Source organism: Aulonocara sp. 'chitande type north' Nkhata Bay, linkage group LG22, assembly GCF_057382095.1.
Source record: "Aulonocara sp. 'chitande type north' Nkhata Bay isolate Kocher_YH1m ecotype deep benthic linkage group LG22, A_spYH_male_GT1.1, whole genome shotgun sequence".
NCBI lineage: Eukaryota > Metazoa > Chordata > Actinopteri > Cichliformes > Cichlidae > Aulonocara > Aulonocara sp. 'chitande type north' Nkhata Bay.
In genome coordinates, this window is record NC_141364.1 from 29,780,993 (window position 1) to 29,799,702 (window position 18,710).

Below are 18,710 nucleotides of genomic sequence, written 5' to 3' on the forward strand. Positions count from 1 at the left end.
GATTGGATTTATATAGCGCTTTACAATACCACTATTAATTCACTCTCACATTCATACACTGGTGGAGGCAGCTACAGTTGTAGCCACAGCTGCCCTGGGGCAGACTGACAGAAGCGAGGATGCCATATCGCGCCATCGGCCCCTCTGGCCAACACCAGTAGGCAAGTAGGGTAAAGTGTCTTGCCCAGGGACACAACAACCAGGACAGAGAGCCCAGGGATCGAACCGGCGACCTTCCGGTTACAGATGCGATTCCCAACCCCCTGAGCCACGGTCGCCAGTAGCAGTAGCTACACAGCTTTTTGAGGTTATCTTTCACAGCTGAAGTGTCTGAGCAGTGCTACATTTTGTTCACACTTGTATTATCACACTCGGCCGCTTTAGCTTCCTCTATGTGTCCTGCGTTATGAAAGCTTTCTACAGCTATTCTGAATCCGTCATCAACATGACTGATAGAGACAGTGAGGCCTCTCCTCTGAAGGCAAATGCTGCAGCTTGTCTAGCTGAGAAATGGATGAGGTTGGGGTGATGTTACTGAGGGCGTAACCCACCTCTAGAGTGTGAACTCTCCTGCTAATGTGTGTGTTTGCTTGAGGAATATGTACCAGTGTGTGTGTAGTGTCTGAAGAAATGACTAATGGCTAAGTCAGCAAGGCCTCTTCAGAGGTGTGGTCTCAAACACTATGCCCTTCACGTTAAAGGAGCATCTTCAGAGCCCCAGTGGGCTGTCTGTCTTAAGCACCAATCCATCACTGTTCTAGACTAGTGCAGCTATATGGGGCTCAAATGTATGATTTTATTCTTATTTTAAAGGGCCTGACATTTGCAGAAAATTTGCCAAGACTTGAGCAATCGTTCACCTTGCTTTCAATCTTTCAGCCTTTCCTAACTAAGTTAACCATGTCTAAATCTAGCAGTCAGAGTTCAGTTGTTGTAGTTACAACAGAAGCTAAAAAGGACAGGCTACTGGAAATATGTGCTGTTAATAGTAGGTTTCTTTAAAGTACCGTGATAAATATTGCATGACACACCAACATTTTCTATTGTGGCAGAAATATCTAATCAGTTTAAAGCAGCAGCTTTATCAGCTAAGTTTAAGGTTTCAATTCTACTTTTTAGAGTTTTAATCCTACTTAAGACACACAACAACTTTGTGCAGTGGATAGATGTGCGTTTACAGTGCAATGGATGAATTCAGACACACTCACATAAAGTGTACCTAGTTTGATCTTGCAACACTCAACAGTCTATCTTTCCGAAACTGGCTTCTTGTGAGTAAAAGAGTAGTATTGATTCTTCATCTTACTCTCAGCAAGAAAGCAAGTAAATTTATAGCCCTGCATGTCAGAGAATTCCTCTAAGACAGGTAAGTGTTTTCTTTGAAGCATGATTTGAGTTTTTCTTTGTTTTCCTTGGAGGATTTCTTCCTATAACTGTTCATCAAGCTTGTCTTCCATCTGACTATATTTAGCTTCTTCCTACAGTTCTGTAAACAACAACAGAAATATAAGAAAGAGAAAGCTTCGCTTCATAGAGATGTTGGGAATGAAAAACTCCCTTTTAATAATAAATCTTTTATGTGCTACTTTGTCACTGACGAAACTGATAAAAATTGATGAAAAAATATAAACGGGTTAGAAGTGAAATATATAAGAAAACCCTACCTCTACCATCAGAAGACAAGACAAAGCCTCTGTTATATTCCTAGAACAATCCTTTCATGTAATCATTCTTTCAGCTCAGTTAGGTAATGATGTGCCCTCTCCTTTAACTCCTGACTGAATTCCCGATTCATCGTCTTTTGGCTTTTGACATGGTTGTAAGTGACAGACTTTCCCTTTGCTGTTGTGCATGTTTCAGTACCCCTTAGGCACTCCCAAAATGCTGAGAGCAAGCCAGCTTGCCAACTCTTGACATAATTAATGCTCTCCCATTTGTGTTAATTACCCAAGAATGGATCGCTGTTGGCCATGAAGCAACTGGCCATGTGGTTCAGTCATATTCAAGTTGACTGTAGCAGGAAACGTGTGGACAAAAACTTTGAGGAGTACAGTATCTATGTGAAAATGTTCAGTGCTGTTGAAGCCGGTAGTATTATTCAGATAAGAACTCTTTTATCCTAACAGCCGGAAGGGAAACAGCGAAGACGTGTGCATAGATGTGGTTGGATTAAAAGACAAACGTCTAATTTCTTTAATTTATGCTCAGACGATTCTTATTACACCCATAAAGTTATGAGAAAGAGAAAATGGAGCCATTTCCTCCTACTAAATAAAGATTACAAATTTATTATTAGTTAGTGTGAAATGGCTCTGCATAAATTTGGAAATAATAAAAAAAAAATTATGAAGAGCCCTGACAGAAAGACAGATATTTGAGATACTTACCTCCTCAAACCGGAGACTTTGAGGGCCATGTTTCACACCCCCTCCGTGACGAGACACGCTCAGTCGAGATGCAGAAGCAGAAGGAGCCGCGGTCATGAAATTCCCTCCCTAGAAGTCGGTCCTACCTGCGCATGTTGAGGGATTAACCGGAGTGGCACAGGGGATGCTCAAGCATTTTTGGAGGGCACATAAAAAGTTTGTTCAGTGGGCTCCTATTGGCCAGGGGTTTTCTGGAGGTGGTGACTAAGTTTTATTACCATCACTTAAAAAGATGCAGAAACCCATATGGCCTTTATGTGAAACACCTCTGCCCGCTTCTCTTCTTTTATGGTGCCTCCTAATGACATGTGCTGCCTGCGTGTAATTCTCCTAATAATCATCGTCAAGATAGCGAAGGAGCAGCCGGAGAGTGATGAAATGTGGATTTCATAATCATGTTCACTCATCAGTTTACCTGGAGAAGGCATGTTAGCCTGTAGCGCTGAAGAAAGCCTTGTTATTACCTTGAAGGGCCTCAGGCAGACACACTGTTTATGTTTCCTGCCTGTTGTGCAGTTGATTCTTTGGTGTTAGGTTCTTAGATCTTCTGAAGTGAAAACCAAAGACTATGACGCGGTTTCTTGCAAGACAGCTTTCGTTAGCATGCACAGGTATGCTGACATGTCTCACAGGGCTATGTTGCCCAAAAATATGTCAGAGGAGGCAGGAACTGCTTGGCTCATAGGCACAGATCTCTCTGTGGAAAAAAGAAAACCCCTTTTAACCACAATTGCACAAAAAAATGCCTTGGCTTTGACAAAATTACATGCCGCAGTGTGTTTTTATTCATAAGGCTGTTTATTTTTTTTATATTTCCCTGGGGTATATAGGTCTATTGATCCTGGCAACTGCTGTCCCTTCTATATGATGTGATATTGTGAATCAATAGCCTCACAGTCTTCTGATACTCAGTTTACTACCAGAATTTGTTACTATATCATATTTCACGAATCGATTGTTTGTGTAGCCACACCAACGCACTCATCTCAGAGAGTTGTAAAGGAAACACGATACAGATATTGGCGCTCCTCAGAGATTCAGCAGAAAGATCATGTGTCCAGCCTGGATAATGAAGACCTCCTGCTCTCAATGAGACAACATGCACAGACGGCGCAAGGAGAGAGAAAGAGAAGGCATTTTGGGATGATCCAGCCATGAGACTCGCCACATGACCAGGCAACTTGTGATCTGGAGTCAGATGAGACCCTCTAGTTTTTTTTTAAACCATCGAGGAAATCTTTTTACACCCTGAGAAGTAACAAACATACACACAAGCTTCAAATGTGGCCTCATTTCACGTGAGCGAAAAGGCTACAGCATTGTTAGCTAACGAGCTAAAGAGTAAGATAACAGAGGAGGTTTCGCTAACTCCACACTGTAGCAAAAGTCCTTACAGAACATGCTATTGTTGTTTCTGGGGTGTAAAGTAGTGCAGTTTTAGAATAACTACTGGTGTCTCACACAATGTCTTTGGTAATGGTGTGTCCAAATTCATAGGCTGCATCCTCCTGAGGACCCGGTCTTCGCGGTCTACGTGGGCCGGGTCCTCCGAAGGCCCAGTGTTGCCTTCTTAGCGACTTTGTCGATATATTTAGCAAGTTTTCAGACCCCCTCAGCAACTTTTTTCTAAAAAGCGACTAGCGACAAATCTGGTGACTTTTTCTGGTGTTATGGGAGACTCATTTATGACGACTTTTTGACAGGAAAGCACGTATCGCTCTTACTCTCAACAAGCAGCAGGTGCTGCCATGGGCACCTCGCCCGTGCCAAAGCGCTCACGGGCGGAGGATAGTCCTCCCTCAGCTGCTGTCAGGGCAGCAGATGTTCACATCTATGCGTCCAAACTGCAAATGAATCGCGCATGAGCGAAGCCGCTGCTCCCACACTGACTGTAGCGCAGTCAGTTCTTCTTTTGTTGTTATGTTGTTTTGTGGATCACAAGGGTTAAAACTACTTATAAACACACACACACACACACACACACACACACACACACACACACACACACACACACACACACACACACAAAGTAACTCTATCAGACTGCCTATTTCGGGACACTTTTGCCAGTCCAAACCTGGATAAAGGAGTAGGGTTGGAATTGTGACATTAAAAAAACAATAATTGTTAAAAGAAAGTTAATTTGTAGTTCTAAATAAATTCTAAATGCATTTAGGACGTTTTTAACTCACTATATGTCTCTTCCACAATGAGACATGAACCTACAACCGAGGTTACAATTACATTAGCATGACCAATTATGCAAATAATTATGCATTTAGCGAATTCTAGCGACTTTTAGGACAGCCAATAGCGGTTTTCCTTACTGAGGAGTTGACAACACTGCGAAGGCTGGGTAGGCCGGAAGTGAGCAGCTGTGAAACTGAAGCTAAAGATAATGCTAACAAGACTGAATGCACTTTTCATTTAGTGGTGGAATTTAGCCGCTGACTAGCATTAGAGAGCCAAAAAATGCTAAAATCATCTTTAATGAAAAACGCCAGTCCTAAAGTGAAACATTAGCTGTTGTAGCTGTTCCAACTATAAATACATTTAAACATATAGTTAAAAAAAACTATATGTGAAATGAAAACAAAATGATAAATACTGTATGCTTAGCTTTTCTATACTGGAAGTCTACATGAATGTAGTACTGTGGAAAGAACACATTTCTTTGTTTTGTCAAGTTTGTGAAATTCAGATGTGATAAACACATTTGGTGGATTATAGTTTTTGTTATTGGCAGTTTCACTCAATTTTTTTTTTGTTTTGTTTGCATTTGGACTTCTTTTAACAGAACGGTATTTGGTTTTATTTAACAACTTTACTGTTCAGAAAGCAGCAGGAAAATTTTGCTTAGGACCATCAAACAGTTGTAGTTTTTTGCTTTTTAGCAAATATGACTAATATCCAAGTGTGTGTAACTTTACTTTAGGTATAAAAGGTCATCAGTGTTAAGACTCACACAATTTTCAACTTCATTAGTGATAGGGATTAAAAACAAATGCCTACATAAATCTATCAAATCCAACTTGATAGTAGAATTAAACAAATATCGCATTTAATCGCAATAATAAGCAATGCAAGCTTGATATTGGACTCTCAGAAAATTGGTGCCCTTGCTGTATAACCTCGGGAAATTCAGCCAGGTTTTTTTTTTCTTTCCCCAGACTATATAGTCATCTGGGCTCTGGCAACTGCCTGAAAAACTGAAAAAAAGAAAATCAATAGTGCTCCCCTTTTAATCAAGAGTGCTTGGAGCTTATGGCAGAATGCCACAAGAGAAAAGCAGCAATTGACTTTGGGTTTTTAAGCAGAAGGTGAAGCTTAGAACACAGGAGAACTGTTATCCAGCACTCACTTGGTGAATCAGAGACACAGAAGAACCAAACAAATTGTTAGAGGAAACTAATGCTCTGCTGCTGACAGCAGTTAAACACACAGTTGCCATATCCAGCAGATTATGGGCATTTTTATTCATTTGTTACATAATCCTCCCCTCCCCCTTATCTGACAAGTGATTAGTCAGTGAAGAGTTGTTTAACCAGGACAGATGGCTTTTTAATTGTACCTGATTGCCAAGAACAAGCTAGACAGTGGCTACTGTGTGAATTTATTGTTGTCTTCAAGAAGAAAACCTAGATCAGGAATCCAGATTGTTGTCTTACATGATCAAAACAATCAAACAGATGAGGTCGTCCACCTAATGATTCAATATGTTTTATTCTAGGGGGAAGAAATTGCTTACTGTATCATTTTGTTTGGAGTCATAGCATTTTTCAGCCATTTGTTTTGATTTTACTGCTTCTAACTTTACTGCTATGCTTCAATCTCCTCAGCAAAATCTCCATCAGGAGCTGTTTTTAGAAAAACCCACTGTTCTGCTAACCATTATCAGGTAGGCTATGTTTAGAACTAGTTGGTTGAACACAGTGGAGGATTTAGCCAATAAACTTACAAATACACAGCTGAAGTGTTGGTAGTGGGTAAAATACAGACAGGAGAATGCATCGGTTTTAGGGCCAAAAACCTGTGTGGAGCCAGAAAAATCTCACAGGAAAACAAAATAGCATTGAAAACAAAACAGGTAAGGAAATCCTGGACAGTTTAAACGATGAACAGCACTTTTGGGTTGCAAACACAAAGCTAACATGGAAGTGCAGATCTTGTTCAATGACCATTAGGGAGCGACTCCACTGGTTCCAAAAAGACTTCTGGTTGTAATAAACATCTGTTGGAGAAATCCTTGCTCCCATGCTCTGTGGCCTCCATGAAGACTTTCCTGATAAGTTTATGGGTTAAATAGCTAGTTTTAGCTCATTACCATGGACTGGATCTACCACGGATGCATAATGGATAAGGCTAAGTAACGGATTCTAGTTGGAATAGAATAGAATAGAATGCCTTTATTGTCACTATACAGTTGTACAATGAGATACAGAGCATCTCCCACTCAGTGTAAACATGCTGGGGAAGGGGGGGGGGGGGGGGGGGGTACAGTTCTGCAGCGCTATGTACATATGGACAGTATTAACATAGGGAAAAACATATATATATATAAAATGTACAATATACAAGATGTAAGTAATATGTAATAAATAGTGTTATGTATATACAGTTGAGTTATTGCACATAGAATTGGTATTGCACAGTGGTGGTCCATAGAGGAAGTGGGAAGTGGGGGGCTGTGTTATCTGTGCATGTGTGAGTTCAGGGTGGTTCTCGCTTTGGGGAAGAAACTGTTTTTGAGTCTGTGGGGTTTTGTGTTGATGCACCTGTAGCGCTTCCCTGAGGGAAGCAGGCTGAACATGTTGAAACCAGGGTGGGAGCTGTCCTTGATAATGTTTGCTGCTCTGGTGAGGCAGCGGGAGGAATAAATGTCCATCAGGGAGGGGAGAGGGCAGCCGATGATCTTTTGTGCTGTCTCGACCACACTCTGAAGCCTCACTCTATCTGCTTTGGTGCAGCTGCCGTACCATACCGTGATGCAGTAGGTTAGCAGGCTCTCAATGGACGAGCGGTAGAAGGTCAGCAGCAGGTTGGAGTTCAGCTTGTACTTCCTGAGGACTCTCAGGACTCTCAGGAAGTGCAGCCGCTGTTGGGCCTTCTTGATGACCGCTGAGATGTTTCCTGTCCAGGAGATGTCAGCAGAGATGAGTACACCAAGGAAACGGAAAGTGTGGACCCTCTCCACACACTCCCCGTTGATGTAGAGGGGGGCCAAGTCGGTGCTGTGTCTCCTGAAGTCAACAACAAAAGTTTGTAGTTTGTAGTTGCACAACAAAATGAATATGGAACAGATCAGGACTGGAAACCATTTGGATGCAGTCATTTCCCAGTTCATTCGGCCCAGATCAGATACAGATCCGTTCATGTACAAGCTCATATGACCTGGATCCATTTTATATATTTTTATTTTTATAATTTAAATTTAAAAATGTAATTTTTTTATGACTTTGTAAATTATTATCCAGGATATGCTTATTGGCTAATGACTTGTCAGTCAGATCCATCCTTTGCTTTTCACATCCAATTCCAAACACCACATTGTTATATAATGTATGATAATGGCTCACATAATAAAACATATAAATAAAGAATTTCTTGCCTCTGTTTGAATAGGAATGTTGATTTGTTAACATTATTATGGTAATACACATGTTGTTAAAGATATGATGGATAAAATAAACTTCCATCCACCCCAATCTCAATTCTATTCAAACTTTGTTCCCATATAGCAAACTCATTTTAAGAAATGCTAATTTGTATGTGCATCATAGAGGATAATTATGGGTTATAATCAAACCGCTTCCCAAAGAAACCTATGGTCACCTATCAAACAGCTCTTTTCTCTAAGCAATCACGCATTTCATTTTTAGTCATTATTATTTTTCCTTCCACTAAGCCCAATAGTGTGTCCAAATCACGTGACGTCCGCCTGCTTATTATTGCAATAACACTTTGTTTGCATAACAGTCACCCTTTTGTTCCTTATCATGGTAATTTCCGAGTGCACGGTTCACTACAGCTTTTAGGGGGCCGGCTCTGACGTCAGCCCGCCCTGCCGGACGGACACCAGCAGCACTACGCTGACTGGGTGCTGCTGACTATTAATATTCACCTTGTGAAACTATCCACAGTCAGTATATGCGGTCAGCGTTGTGCACAAAGACACGGCCACTCAGCGATACTTTTCCCAAACTGAAATCCCCTTCAGGGGAGGGAGAGAGAGAGAGAGAGAGACGGGGAGCGAGAGGGGACTGCAGAACACACAGGGTCTGGATGAATAACCATGGCAACAGCAGCAGCAGCAGGAGAAGCGATGATATAAACATTTACATCCGCGCATCCGTCCGCAAACAGCAATTCACTCCAGTAGAGGCTTGGACCAGAAACCCTCTGCGGATATCACTCCACATCAGCGCTAAGGTGAGGCTGTTTCATTCCTCATGTGACACCTTCCTCCTCTGCCTTTTGCTGGCTGGTTTGTTGTCTTCGGAACACGAGAGGATAGAGGGAAGCTCAGCTGTCATACATTACAACAGAGAAAGCTGCTTTCTGTAGTACACTGCTGCTCGGCGCCAGAGCTGCAAGGCTGACGGATTTGCTTAAAACACGGAGGCTAACGGGTTAAATTCATAGTCCATATGCGTTTCCTCTGTATGGCAGCTGAGGGTCTCTGTCTGACCTATTGCATATATGTGGTCACCACTGAGGAAACAAAACATTTAAGCCCACTCTACAGTGATAAGCTGAAGAAGCAATGGGGAAAATACATGTAGCTTTCAAAATAAAAGCATTGATAATTGTCTTTAAGCAAGCCACATACTACAGTGTGGTTTAATTTTGATAACTGGCAACTGTGTTTGGTGCAGCACTGGATTTCTTTTGATAACAAAGGATTTTTGTCAAAGCTGTCCCCCTGTAGGCTCAAATAGTGTAACACAAACACAGCAGAGACTGAAACTCATGTGCAAAAATGCTAAAACAGACATAACTGATGACATAAGGGCAAATAGTCTTCATTTAATAATGCTGCTCATGTACTAATGTGACAAATTCAGGGACTGGTGTAGCTGACTGATCTCAAAATGTCATTATAGAACATAACGCCGAGGTTAGAGTACTTTGAAACCAGTTAATCCAACACCGAGCATTCCATTTTAATGCCCATCTTCACACTTTTAGCTAGTTTTTTCTTTGGACAACGTGACCAGCACTCGGTTTCCATACAAGTGAACAGTGCTTCAGAGTTGTGAATACAAATAGTACGTCTGTTTATGGATTGCATGCAGCCCTCCAAACGCCAGCAGAAAAGCCTTTTGATCTTCAGAGAATCTAATTTGGCGATTGCAGCGATGCCAGTCACATCCTCTCAAAGTCATATTCTGATTCATTTAACTCCTTAACTCGGCCCACTCCTCTCTCTTGTTCTCTTTCGTTTTTATCCTTTTTTTTTTTTTGCAGGGATTTGGCGTAATATTGTAATTTAACAACAGAGAGCATAATACAGCATCATGGAGGGGTTTTAGCAAATGCTAGATTATGCCATCACATGATTGCTGGGCTGGCTCAGTGGATTTCTGTAAAGTGCCACTCCAGATAACCAATTTGCAGATAGCTTTCTCTCGAAATTAGAGATGGTGAAAATGATGGATTTGCTACAGCAACTGTGATTTGATACTTGCTTATAAGAAGGTGCTGTAACCTAACGGCCCTTTGTCACATATTTGGTGACAGCTTTTTGTTGTTGTGTGCTGGAGAGGGATGTGGATGTTAATCAGTGGAATAATGTCTGAGATTAATTTCCGGTTCTTTGAGCTATGTGCACATACAGCAGCTCATGGCAAACAATGGCTCTCTGTCTTACAGTGACATTTATGCCTGCTAAGCCTGCAAAAATGTGCTTATTTCACACGCAGACACTGTGAACGTGTTGCTTTTTCATCCGTTCTCAAATTGACACTGGAGATGTCATCGGTGGTCCCAGCTGAGCTGACGCCAACAGGAGCTGCAGCAAAGGAAAGAGGGCAGCTTAAGGACAACAAAGAGTTTATAGGTTTTCCTTAAGGTGGTAGAATTAGTCAAGTTGCAAACTCTAGACCTCCAAGAATGCCAGAGTGTGTGGTGTGTTTGTGGCCTGCATTAAATAATAATAAGACAGCAGATGGGTGTTTTGCAACGATTAGTGTTTAATGATTTGCTTCTAGTAAGAAAGAGATAATTCACAAAATTGCACAAGCAGAAAATTCCAAGTGTAGTTTGGCTACAGGTTATGTAGAGATGTCTGGGAGCTGTGCTCGAACACAGTTAATTCAACAGTGTATTAAGGACATTGTATGAATGCAGGAATGTGTTTTTTACTTGTTATGTTAGTTGACATTGACCTGTTAATCATTCAGGCATAAAAGAGGCCTCCTAACTCAAAGGGTAAGCCAGGGTTGTGTCTACACATAACACACCTCTTAGCAAAGAACCAAATGTAAATTGTACCTTTAGGCACTTTGTCACTTTGTCACAGCATGTTGCAAAAACTCAACATCTGTTCAATTTCTTTTGTCGAATCTACAAAACAAACAGACAAAAAAACCTGTTTAGTATTTGTGCACCAGCACACCGATTCCCAAACATGTATTATCTAAAAATTGGGCTTATAGCAGCATCGTGTGCAATGGGTTTATAAAAAAATTGAGGAAATTGAACAAATGGAAGAAAAAAGAAAGCTGTGAGTTCTATTTTCTGCAAAGAGTTATGCAAATCGATCAGTTAATAAAATAAAACTCTGTTGTTGTACTATTTTCGGGTCTTTACCTTACAATATAAAGCGCCTTAAGGTGACTGTTGTTGGGATTTGGCGCTATATTAATAATACTGAACTGCATTGGAATTTTCTCTCATCCTTAAATGCCAGCATTTCAAGTTCAGTCCCACAGGCATCTACATTCAACTTATTCACTAATTTATTAATGCTGACGTAAAGGTACAGAGAATGCTTTAAAACAGGGGCGTCAAACTCAAATACACAGTGGGCCAAAATTCAAAACTGGAACAAAGTCGCGGGCTAACATTAATATTTATTGAAAAATCTTCCTCCAGATATAAGAATGAATCTTTTGTTATGGACTCAAACAAGTTTTGCTGAAAAACTGAATATGGAACAAGCAAAGCTTAATACTAAACAATATATATATTACCTGTATAATACCAGTAGGCCAGCTCTAATAGTAATTTGGTATGGCTTCGCCAAATTTGGCCCGCGGGCCAGAGTTTGACACCTATGCTTTAAAAGGTCCGATGCTGCAGTTTAGCTGGTGGGGCGTTTCATCAACCAAGATCATTGTTGTCATCGTCATGAAAAGAAACACAGTGTGTCTCTCTTAGATGACTGACAGCTGTATGCCTCTGGAGCTGTCAGCGTGGGTGCTTTGGTGTGTGCCTCGCTGATTTGATTAACGTATTGATGAATTTTCAACACAGGCTGATAATCAGTGCATGCGTCTGGGTGCTCTTGTCATGTACTGTAGGCTGCTGATTGTTTCACTGGGAAATAAAAACATATTACAGTAAGTCCCCGGCCTGTGAGCTTCCATTTTATCAAGTACACAGTGTTCATTCGACTTACTGCCTACCTAACACATTGTCGGAGAAGTGAGCTGCTCCTTCTTATTATGTATGTTGGAGACAGCCGATAACAGATAAGTATAACGGTGGCCTGCACAACAGTTCAGTGAATTAAGGAAGCGACAAAGCAGCTTTAGCTATATCTTAAGCAGCGCAAAAAGAAACATATTTCAGCATCTCACCGTCTCCCATCAAATGACCTATAACTGTTCTTACAAGCAGCATGCCGAGTCAGCACAAAGAGAAAGCGTCTCTGTCGTTACTTGTCTCCTTAGGCCATTTGCGGCAGTGGGCAGCTGATGTACTACATTAGTGAAGGATACTGTGTGTCTCAGGACTGTACTCATTTGCTTTTATGGTCTTCAGCTTTAATGTGGGCACTGGATTTTACTTTCTTTCTCCACTGTTGGCAGGAATCTTCTAATCCATCTTATCAGCATTAGAAGAGAGCGTTTTTCTGCCAACTGTCAGGACACCTTAGATTCACCCTATTTGGTCAAATAAAGTGTTAAGAGAGGACACTGGGAATTAATTTCTCTGCTCAGATGAAGGGACAAGTCAGACTTTTTTCTCTAACATTTCTTTCTTTTTTAAAAGCTGTAACATCTTCTTAAAAGAATCTTGAAAAAATTCTGAAATAAAAGAAGCCTTTTTGTCCCAGCCCAGACACATTTATGCAAATGGTACAATAACTGACTCAGAAACTCACCATAGATGCTCATTGGATAACGGCTTACTAACTTTTCCCCAATGAGGATATTCCAGATAATCTTTCTTCCTTACTCGTAGAATGACCATCATTTTCAGGGAAATGTTTATTAAGGTGACACCTAAAGTGACCTGAAGGCGGGTGATTTCATGTAGCCTTCTATACCACCAGAAGTCTTTTTGCTTAGAGGAAGATTGCTCCCGGCTAAGCTAGCTTGGCACCTCCAAGTTAGCTTGGCCTGGACGCTCTTATACCGTCTGTGCTTTTGTCTGACTCATGCATATAGTTTAGCTGTTAATGAAATACTATGTGTGTAGTCAAGGACTCCTTTTACATAATCCTCAATTTAAAACAAATTAGATAAAAATAGAAAAAACAGTTGATATACCTGTAGTTTAGCTATTAGCACATCGTGTAAGTATTTTAAAGTGCATTCGTTTTAAAACAAGTGTCTTGAAGCTTTAAAAAAATGTGCCCCAAAGGCCCCTTTTTTAAACTAACTCAACCATTCACACCTATGGGCCATACTGAATCACCAATTAGCCTAACTGCAAACACACCCATCACCTTCTTGCTGTGAGGCAACAGTGCTAACCTCACGCTATATCGATATAAATACACTGAATACTAAGACAGGGACAGTTGTATTTTTTCCCCCCATTTTCCTTATTGCAAATTCAAATGATATACGCTCTGAGTGTCTGAGCTCTGATGAAATGAAACGTCACTGTGTACGTCTTACTTTATAGTAATATTGCTTTTATAGTTTTTACAGTGCTTACAGGAAGACTCACCCAATACCACACACATGGTGGTGTTATATTTCAAAGCGTTTAATTATGGGTTTCTTAATATGCTTGACTGTAAACACAGTCAGTGTTTGAGCACCTTTCGATTGATGGCAGCTCAAACTTGCCGTGTTTCAGCTCTCATAGCACTTTATAGCCTGTGTACTACGAGGTTGGTATCTAATGTTTGTAGTAAATTGGATGGTTCATGTTCTGAGCTTTAATTACAAGTGACAGGTAGTACTTTTAATATGGTATGAATGAACGGAGAGTCAGCAAGTCTAGTATGTACAGTACTGATCAGAAGTTATTTTGGACACATGGGTTTATAATTGTGATTTATTTAAGCAGGACTCAATGACTTGAAGCATACCTATTAGATCCTACCAATAAGAGATCCCAATAGATACCTAAGTCAAGAGACAATGGAAATTCAATATTAGTTTATATAACTGTATAATAGTAAGGCTTCTGGAGAAAGATAATGGGTTTCTGTGTTGTGTATCCAAAGGATGGATTCAAAAAAATTGTGCTACAGTAAACAAAACTGTGATAATCACCCTTTCTTTTGAATAAATGGGCACCACAGCGATACACTACGTTAAACTATAAGTATTAAATGTTATTGTTATGTCAAACATAATAAGGAGACTCTTCTTCTTTGTGTTTTAAAATATTGGGCATACAAAAGTGATGTTTAAAAATGAAAAACATCTGTGTTATAAAAGTTATTATTATTCAAATGTACTATAAAGGTAATGTGACAATGCTACTGCTGCCAATAAACTGATGTTTTCTACAATAGAACCTGGCTCACAGCTTTTCTTTTTAAGGTAGATAGAAGACAGAGAACATACAGCTGCACGCATTCATTTTTTACTGTGACATAATTCAATCACAGGGGTGGTTGTCATATGTGCAACATTAACCTGACCACTGGTAATGAGAACTATATTCAGACCAGGGTCTCTATCTTTGTCTGCTATCCACACTGCAGTGGACTGAATGAGTCATGCAGTATCACTTCCATGGGAGCTAGTTTTAGAAATGTCATCATTTGTCTTACCTCTCAGTGTGGATTTGGTGTTATTTTGGCTCATTGGTCTTATACATCATATTGATTGGTTGTTTTCTTTTTTGACAGGTGATGAGTGGGATCATATCATGTCTGAAGTACAGGGAACAGTGGAGTTTTCTCTAGAGTTGCACAAGTTTCACAATGTGGATCTCTTTCAAAGGGGGTAAGAATTTTTCTTATATATATTTAATAGTATTTAAAAAGTGCACATATCCTGAATCATTTAATTTACTGGAAAATTTCTATTTCTATTTCTGCTGCTAGTTAAATACTCTGCTGGTTAAATGCAACCATTGTTAGCTAATATCAAAATCTCTGTTTGTTTCATCATAGAACAATAACAATGCTATTTTTTGACACAGAGCTTGTGTACGCAACTAATTAAAATTAGTTCAAACATTAGTTCAATTTGTTAGCACAATCTAAAGCTTTTGATGTGGCTAAAGTCCAAAAGCTATATCAAAACTGGCGCTAACTAGCTAGAGTGTTGTAGCTGCTAATTCTGCTATTGCTAGCCGATGCACAGGCCTAAGAAGAAATGTTTGCAGTAAAGTGTTGCAAAATGTCACATGCAGAGCACTGACAGTGCTGTTTGGAACAGTGTTCAAGAGAGGCAAATGAAAATGAAGCAGTGAGGCCCCCAGCAGACTGCCTGTAATGCAAAGTCGTCTTCCTATTATTATATAATGTAGTATTATTAATGAAAAAGACAGATGTTACATCCAGTGCTTTACAAATAGGGAGTTTAAAAGGTTTTGTTAATGATAGAGGTAGTTCTTCTTTCTTGTTGCAGTTTTTATGATATTCCCAGACTAAAAAAGGGCCCTGTGTAGCCTGCTCTGTCTGCAGATTAAAACAGTGGAACACCAGCTTTATCAAAATGATTTTCCCTCTCCAAATGTGATGGGCTAAAGCTTTATCACGATAATCCCTTCAGTTGAGTGCACTAATATGTTTGTTTTTACTCGATGCCACGTTGCTCTGTGATATCAGAAGAGATCCGTTGTGAGCACGAAACAAAATCTGACCCCAGTGTAAAGATAAAGCCCTATGGACAGAGAATAGTTTAGTTACCAACATCTACACATCTTCCCACACTGAAATGTGCTTTCTTAAGTCAATACTAATCCCTGTGCTAGACTAGTGGGCCACACAGCTGTCCACTGATTGCATTAGGAATACTGATTAAATCTGCATTTGATTTGCAAAGGATAAAATGGCGATAAGCAGCATTTACATTTTATACTGTAATAGGAAAAGTAAGTTTTAAAAACACAGGTGCATTTTCTTATTCAGTATTCTGTCCTTTCTGCAATTTAGCCTTTTAATAAAAACAATTCAGCTTGTTGAAAACTATTCATGGAACACTGCTATTTATACATCTCTGCCATAGCACATGAGTAAGAAGTGATCACTAAATTGACCTATTTTCTTTCCAAAAAAACACCTTTTTGATTTTCTTTATTGTGACATCTTCTCTATCGAGCGCTGTCATTAACACACTGATGACATAATCAAGTTCACAGCCATGCTTTGGTCTCAGCTTGCTAATGATGTGAAGGTTTTACCCAAATCTGCTTTGGGTCACAATGATTCAATGTAAATGATACATTTTTAACACAAAAAGACTGTTTATCATTTCAAATGAACCCTATTTGAGATATTTTCCAATACTTTTACCTAATTAATAACCCCTCTGTCAATAATTCTTTAATAGTATAAGAATATTTGTGCAATCGATGGGCGACTTTGTGTAGCTTTAATGTTATTTTCTCATTAAGTTAATGGAAAGCACGTTAGAATCTGAAAACAAAGACTCTAATCAGTTTCAATAAACAGGATTACTGCAATACGTTGGTTTAAACAAGAGCTGCAAAGTTAGCCAAATTAGCCAAAGCTTTCTGTATTAGGCTCCAGGTGAATTTCACAATGCCAAAACTGCACATACCTTAAATCAGTTTCCCTGGATCTTCTTGTTAATAAAAAAATGTAGTTACAAAGATCTGTAACTGCATTTTTCAGTTGCTGAAATTTCAGCAAGTCAAACTATAAGTGGCAAATATCTTAAATGAGTTTATCACATTAATATAAATACATGGTACAATGCACAGTTATGTTCCAGAAATGGTTTGGCTAACACATACATTACCTCCAAACCATTTATTTAATTGTTTTAATCATTAATTGTCCTAGCAACGTCTGCTCCAAGTGTTTAACTACAAAACAAGTGGGCCTGGTGAACACAGTAAAATGAACAGACAATTTTATGCAATTTTTAAGTACCATTTTCTTGTCACTTCCACTATACTAACATGCAAACTGAATGTTAATTAGCCAGATATTAGCGTGGGCAGCATGATGGCGTGGTGTTTAGCACTGTTGCCTCATAGAAGAAGGGCCTGAGTTTGATTCCACCAAGTGTCCAGGGCCTTTCTGTGTGGAGTTTGTATGGATGGTTAGGAAGAGGCTAGAAAATATGATATTTAACATCTTTTGAATTTAAGTGGCTTTAGTTGAAGAATAGTTTTACAAACAACTGCAAAGTTAAATGAAAGATGGGCTTAAGAACATTTCTGTCAAGAAAATATTTTGTGGGAATGGGAATTGAAAGCCAATACTAAGGATATAAAAAACTAAAACCTTTATTAAGGTCAAAGAGCACCAACGAGACAAAAATACAGACAAAGTACAAGGAATGCATGTCTGAAACAATAAAACAGGAAATAACTAAACAGGGAAACACCTCACACAGAGACAGGACTTGACACAGGAGAGAAAGCCAAGGGTCTTATGGAGAAACTGTTATCAAAGCTAGAAACTAAAAGGAAACTAAGGGCACAGAATATATACCTATAAAGTTATAAGTATAGGTATATACTATATATATACCTATAATAATAATAATAATAATAATAATAATAATACATTTTATTTGAGGGCGCCTTTCAGAAACCCAAGGTCACCTTACAAAAAACACAATTAATAAAAGGAACAATAGTCATAAAATACATAAAATAAGTTAAAATTACAAAACAGAGCGTGACAACAGATAAAATCAGCATTAAAGCGAATAAGCCAGTTTAAACAGATGTGTTTTGAGCTGTGTCTTAAATACGGAGAGGGAGTCAATATTTCTTAGTGCAGGAGGAAGAGAGTTCCAGAGCCGAGGAGCAGAGCGACTGAAAGCGCTGTTCCCCATAGTGATAAGGCGTGAGGACAGAACAGTAAGATGAATAGCAGATGATGATCTGAGAGTGCGGGAAACAGTGGTGATATGGAGCAGGTCACACAAATATGAAGGAGCAGATTTATGGATACACTTGTATGCAAGAAGTAAGATTTTAAAATTTATCCTGGCTTCTATGGGCAACCAGTGAAGCTGCTGAAGAACTGGGGTAATATGAGCACTTAACGGAGTGCAAGTTATGACCCGAGCTGCAGAATTTTGAAGAAGTTGGAGTTTATGAAGGGACCTTTTAGGGAGACCAAATAGGAGGGAATTACAGTAATCAATACGGGATGTAATAAGACTATGGACAAGGATGGCAGCAGCATGGGGAGTAAGGAAGGGACGGAGTCGGTGAATATTACGTAAATGGAAGTAAGCAGACCGTGTTATGTAATTAATGTGAGACTGGAATGAAAGAGTATTATCAAGTATGACACCCAAACTCTTAACCTGAGGGGAGGGAAGGGTGGGAGAATTTTCAACGTTAATGGAAAAGCTGTGGGATTTGGTTAAGATAGATGGTGTACCAACAAGTAAAACTTCAGTTTTATTACTGTTAAGTTTGAGGAAATTGGAGGAGAACCAGGATCTAATCTCAATAAGACAGTCTGAGAGGGAGGTAGGTGGGAGGGATGAATTGGGTTTAGAAGAAAGGTAGAGCTGGGTGTCATCGGCATAACAGTGAAAATTTATATTATATTTTCGGAATATATAACCAAGAGGAAGCATATAAATAATGAATAAAAGAGGCCCCAATACTGAACCCTGGGGCACACCAGCAGAAACAGGATAGAGAGCTGAAGAATGGGATTTAAGTTGGATAAACTGAGTGCGGTCTGAGAGATAGGAGGTAAACCAG

The 18,710-nt window shown here is 39.6% G+C and overlaps 2 protein-coding genes across 4 annotated transcripts in view; one reads left to right on the plus strand and one right to left on the minus strand.

Annotated features, from left to right (window-relative positions):
- The window catches only part of col9a1c (collagen, type IX, alpha 1c), a 30,836-nt gene extending 28,304 nt beyond the window's left edge, over positions 1-2,532 (minus strand). For both annotated transcript variants that reach the window (XM_086280914.1, XM_086280913.1), the window contains exon 1: positions 2,388-2,532. In XM_086280914.1, the coding sequence (XP_086137040.1) occupies positions 2,388-2,416 (29 nt within the window). In that variant the 5' untranslated portion in view covers positions 2,417-2,532. The remainder of the gene's footprint in view (positions 1-2,387) is intronic.
- A 6,035-nt stretch (positions 2,533-8,567) lies between these two features.
- The window catches only part of fam135b (family with sequence similarity 135 member B), a 54,860-nt gene continuing 44,717 nt past the window's right edge, over positions 8,568-18,710 (plus strand). The window contains exons 1-2 of one of the 2 annotated variants that reach the window (XM_086279286.1): positions 8,568-8,855; positions 14,689-14,785. In XM_086279286.1, coding sequence (XP_086135412.1) covers positions 14,709-14,785 — 77 coding nt within the window. In that variant the 5' untranslated portion in view covers positions 8,568-8,855; positions 14,689-14,708. Of the gene's footprint in view, positions 8,856-14,688; positions 14,786-18,710 lie in introns of those variants that run through there. The other variant, XM_086279287.1, reaches the window with a different exon arrangement.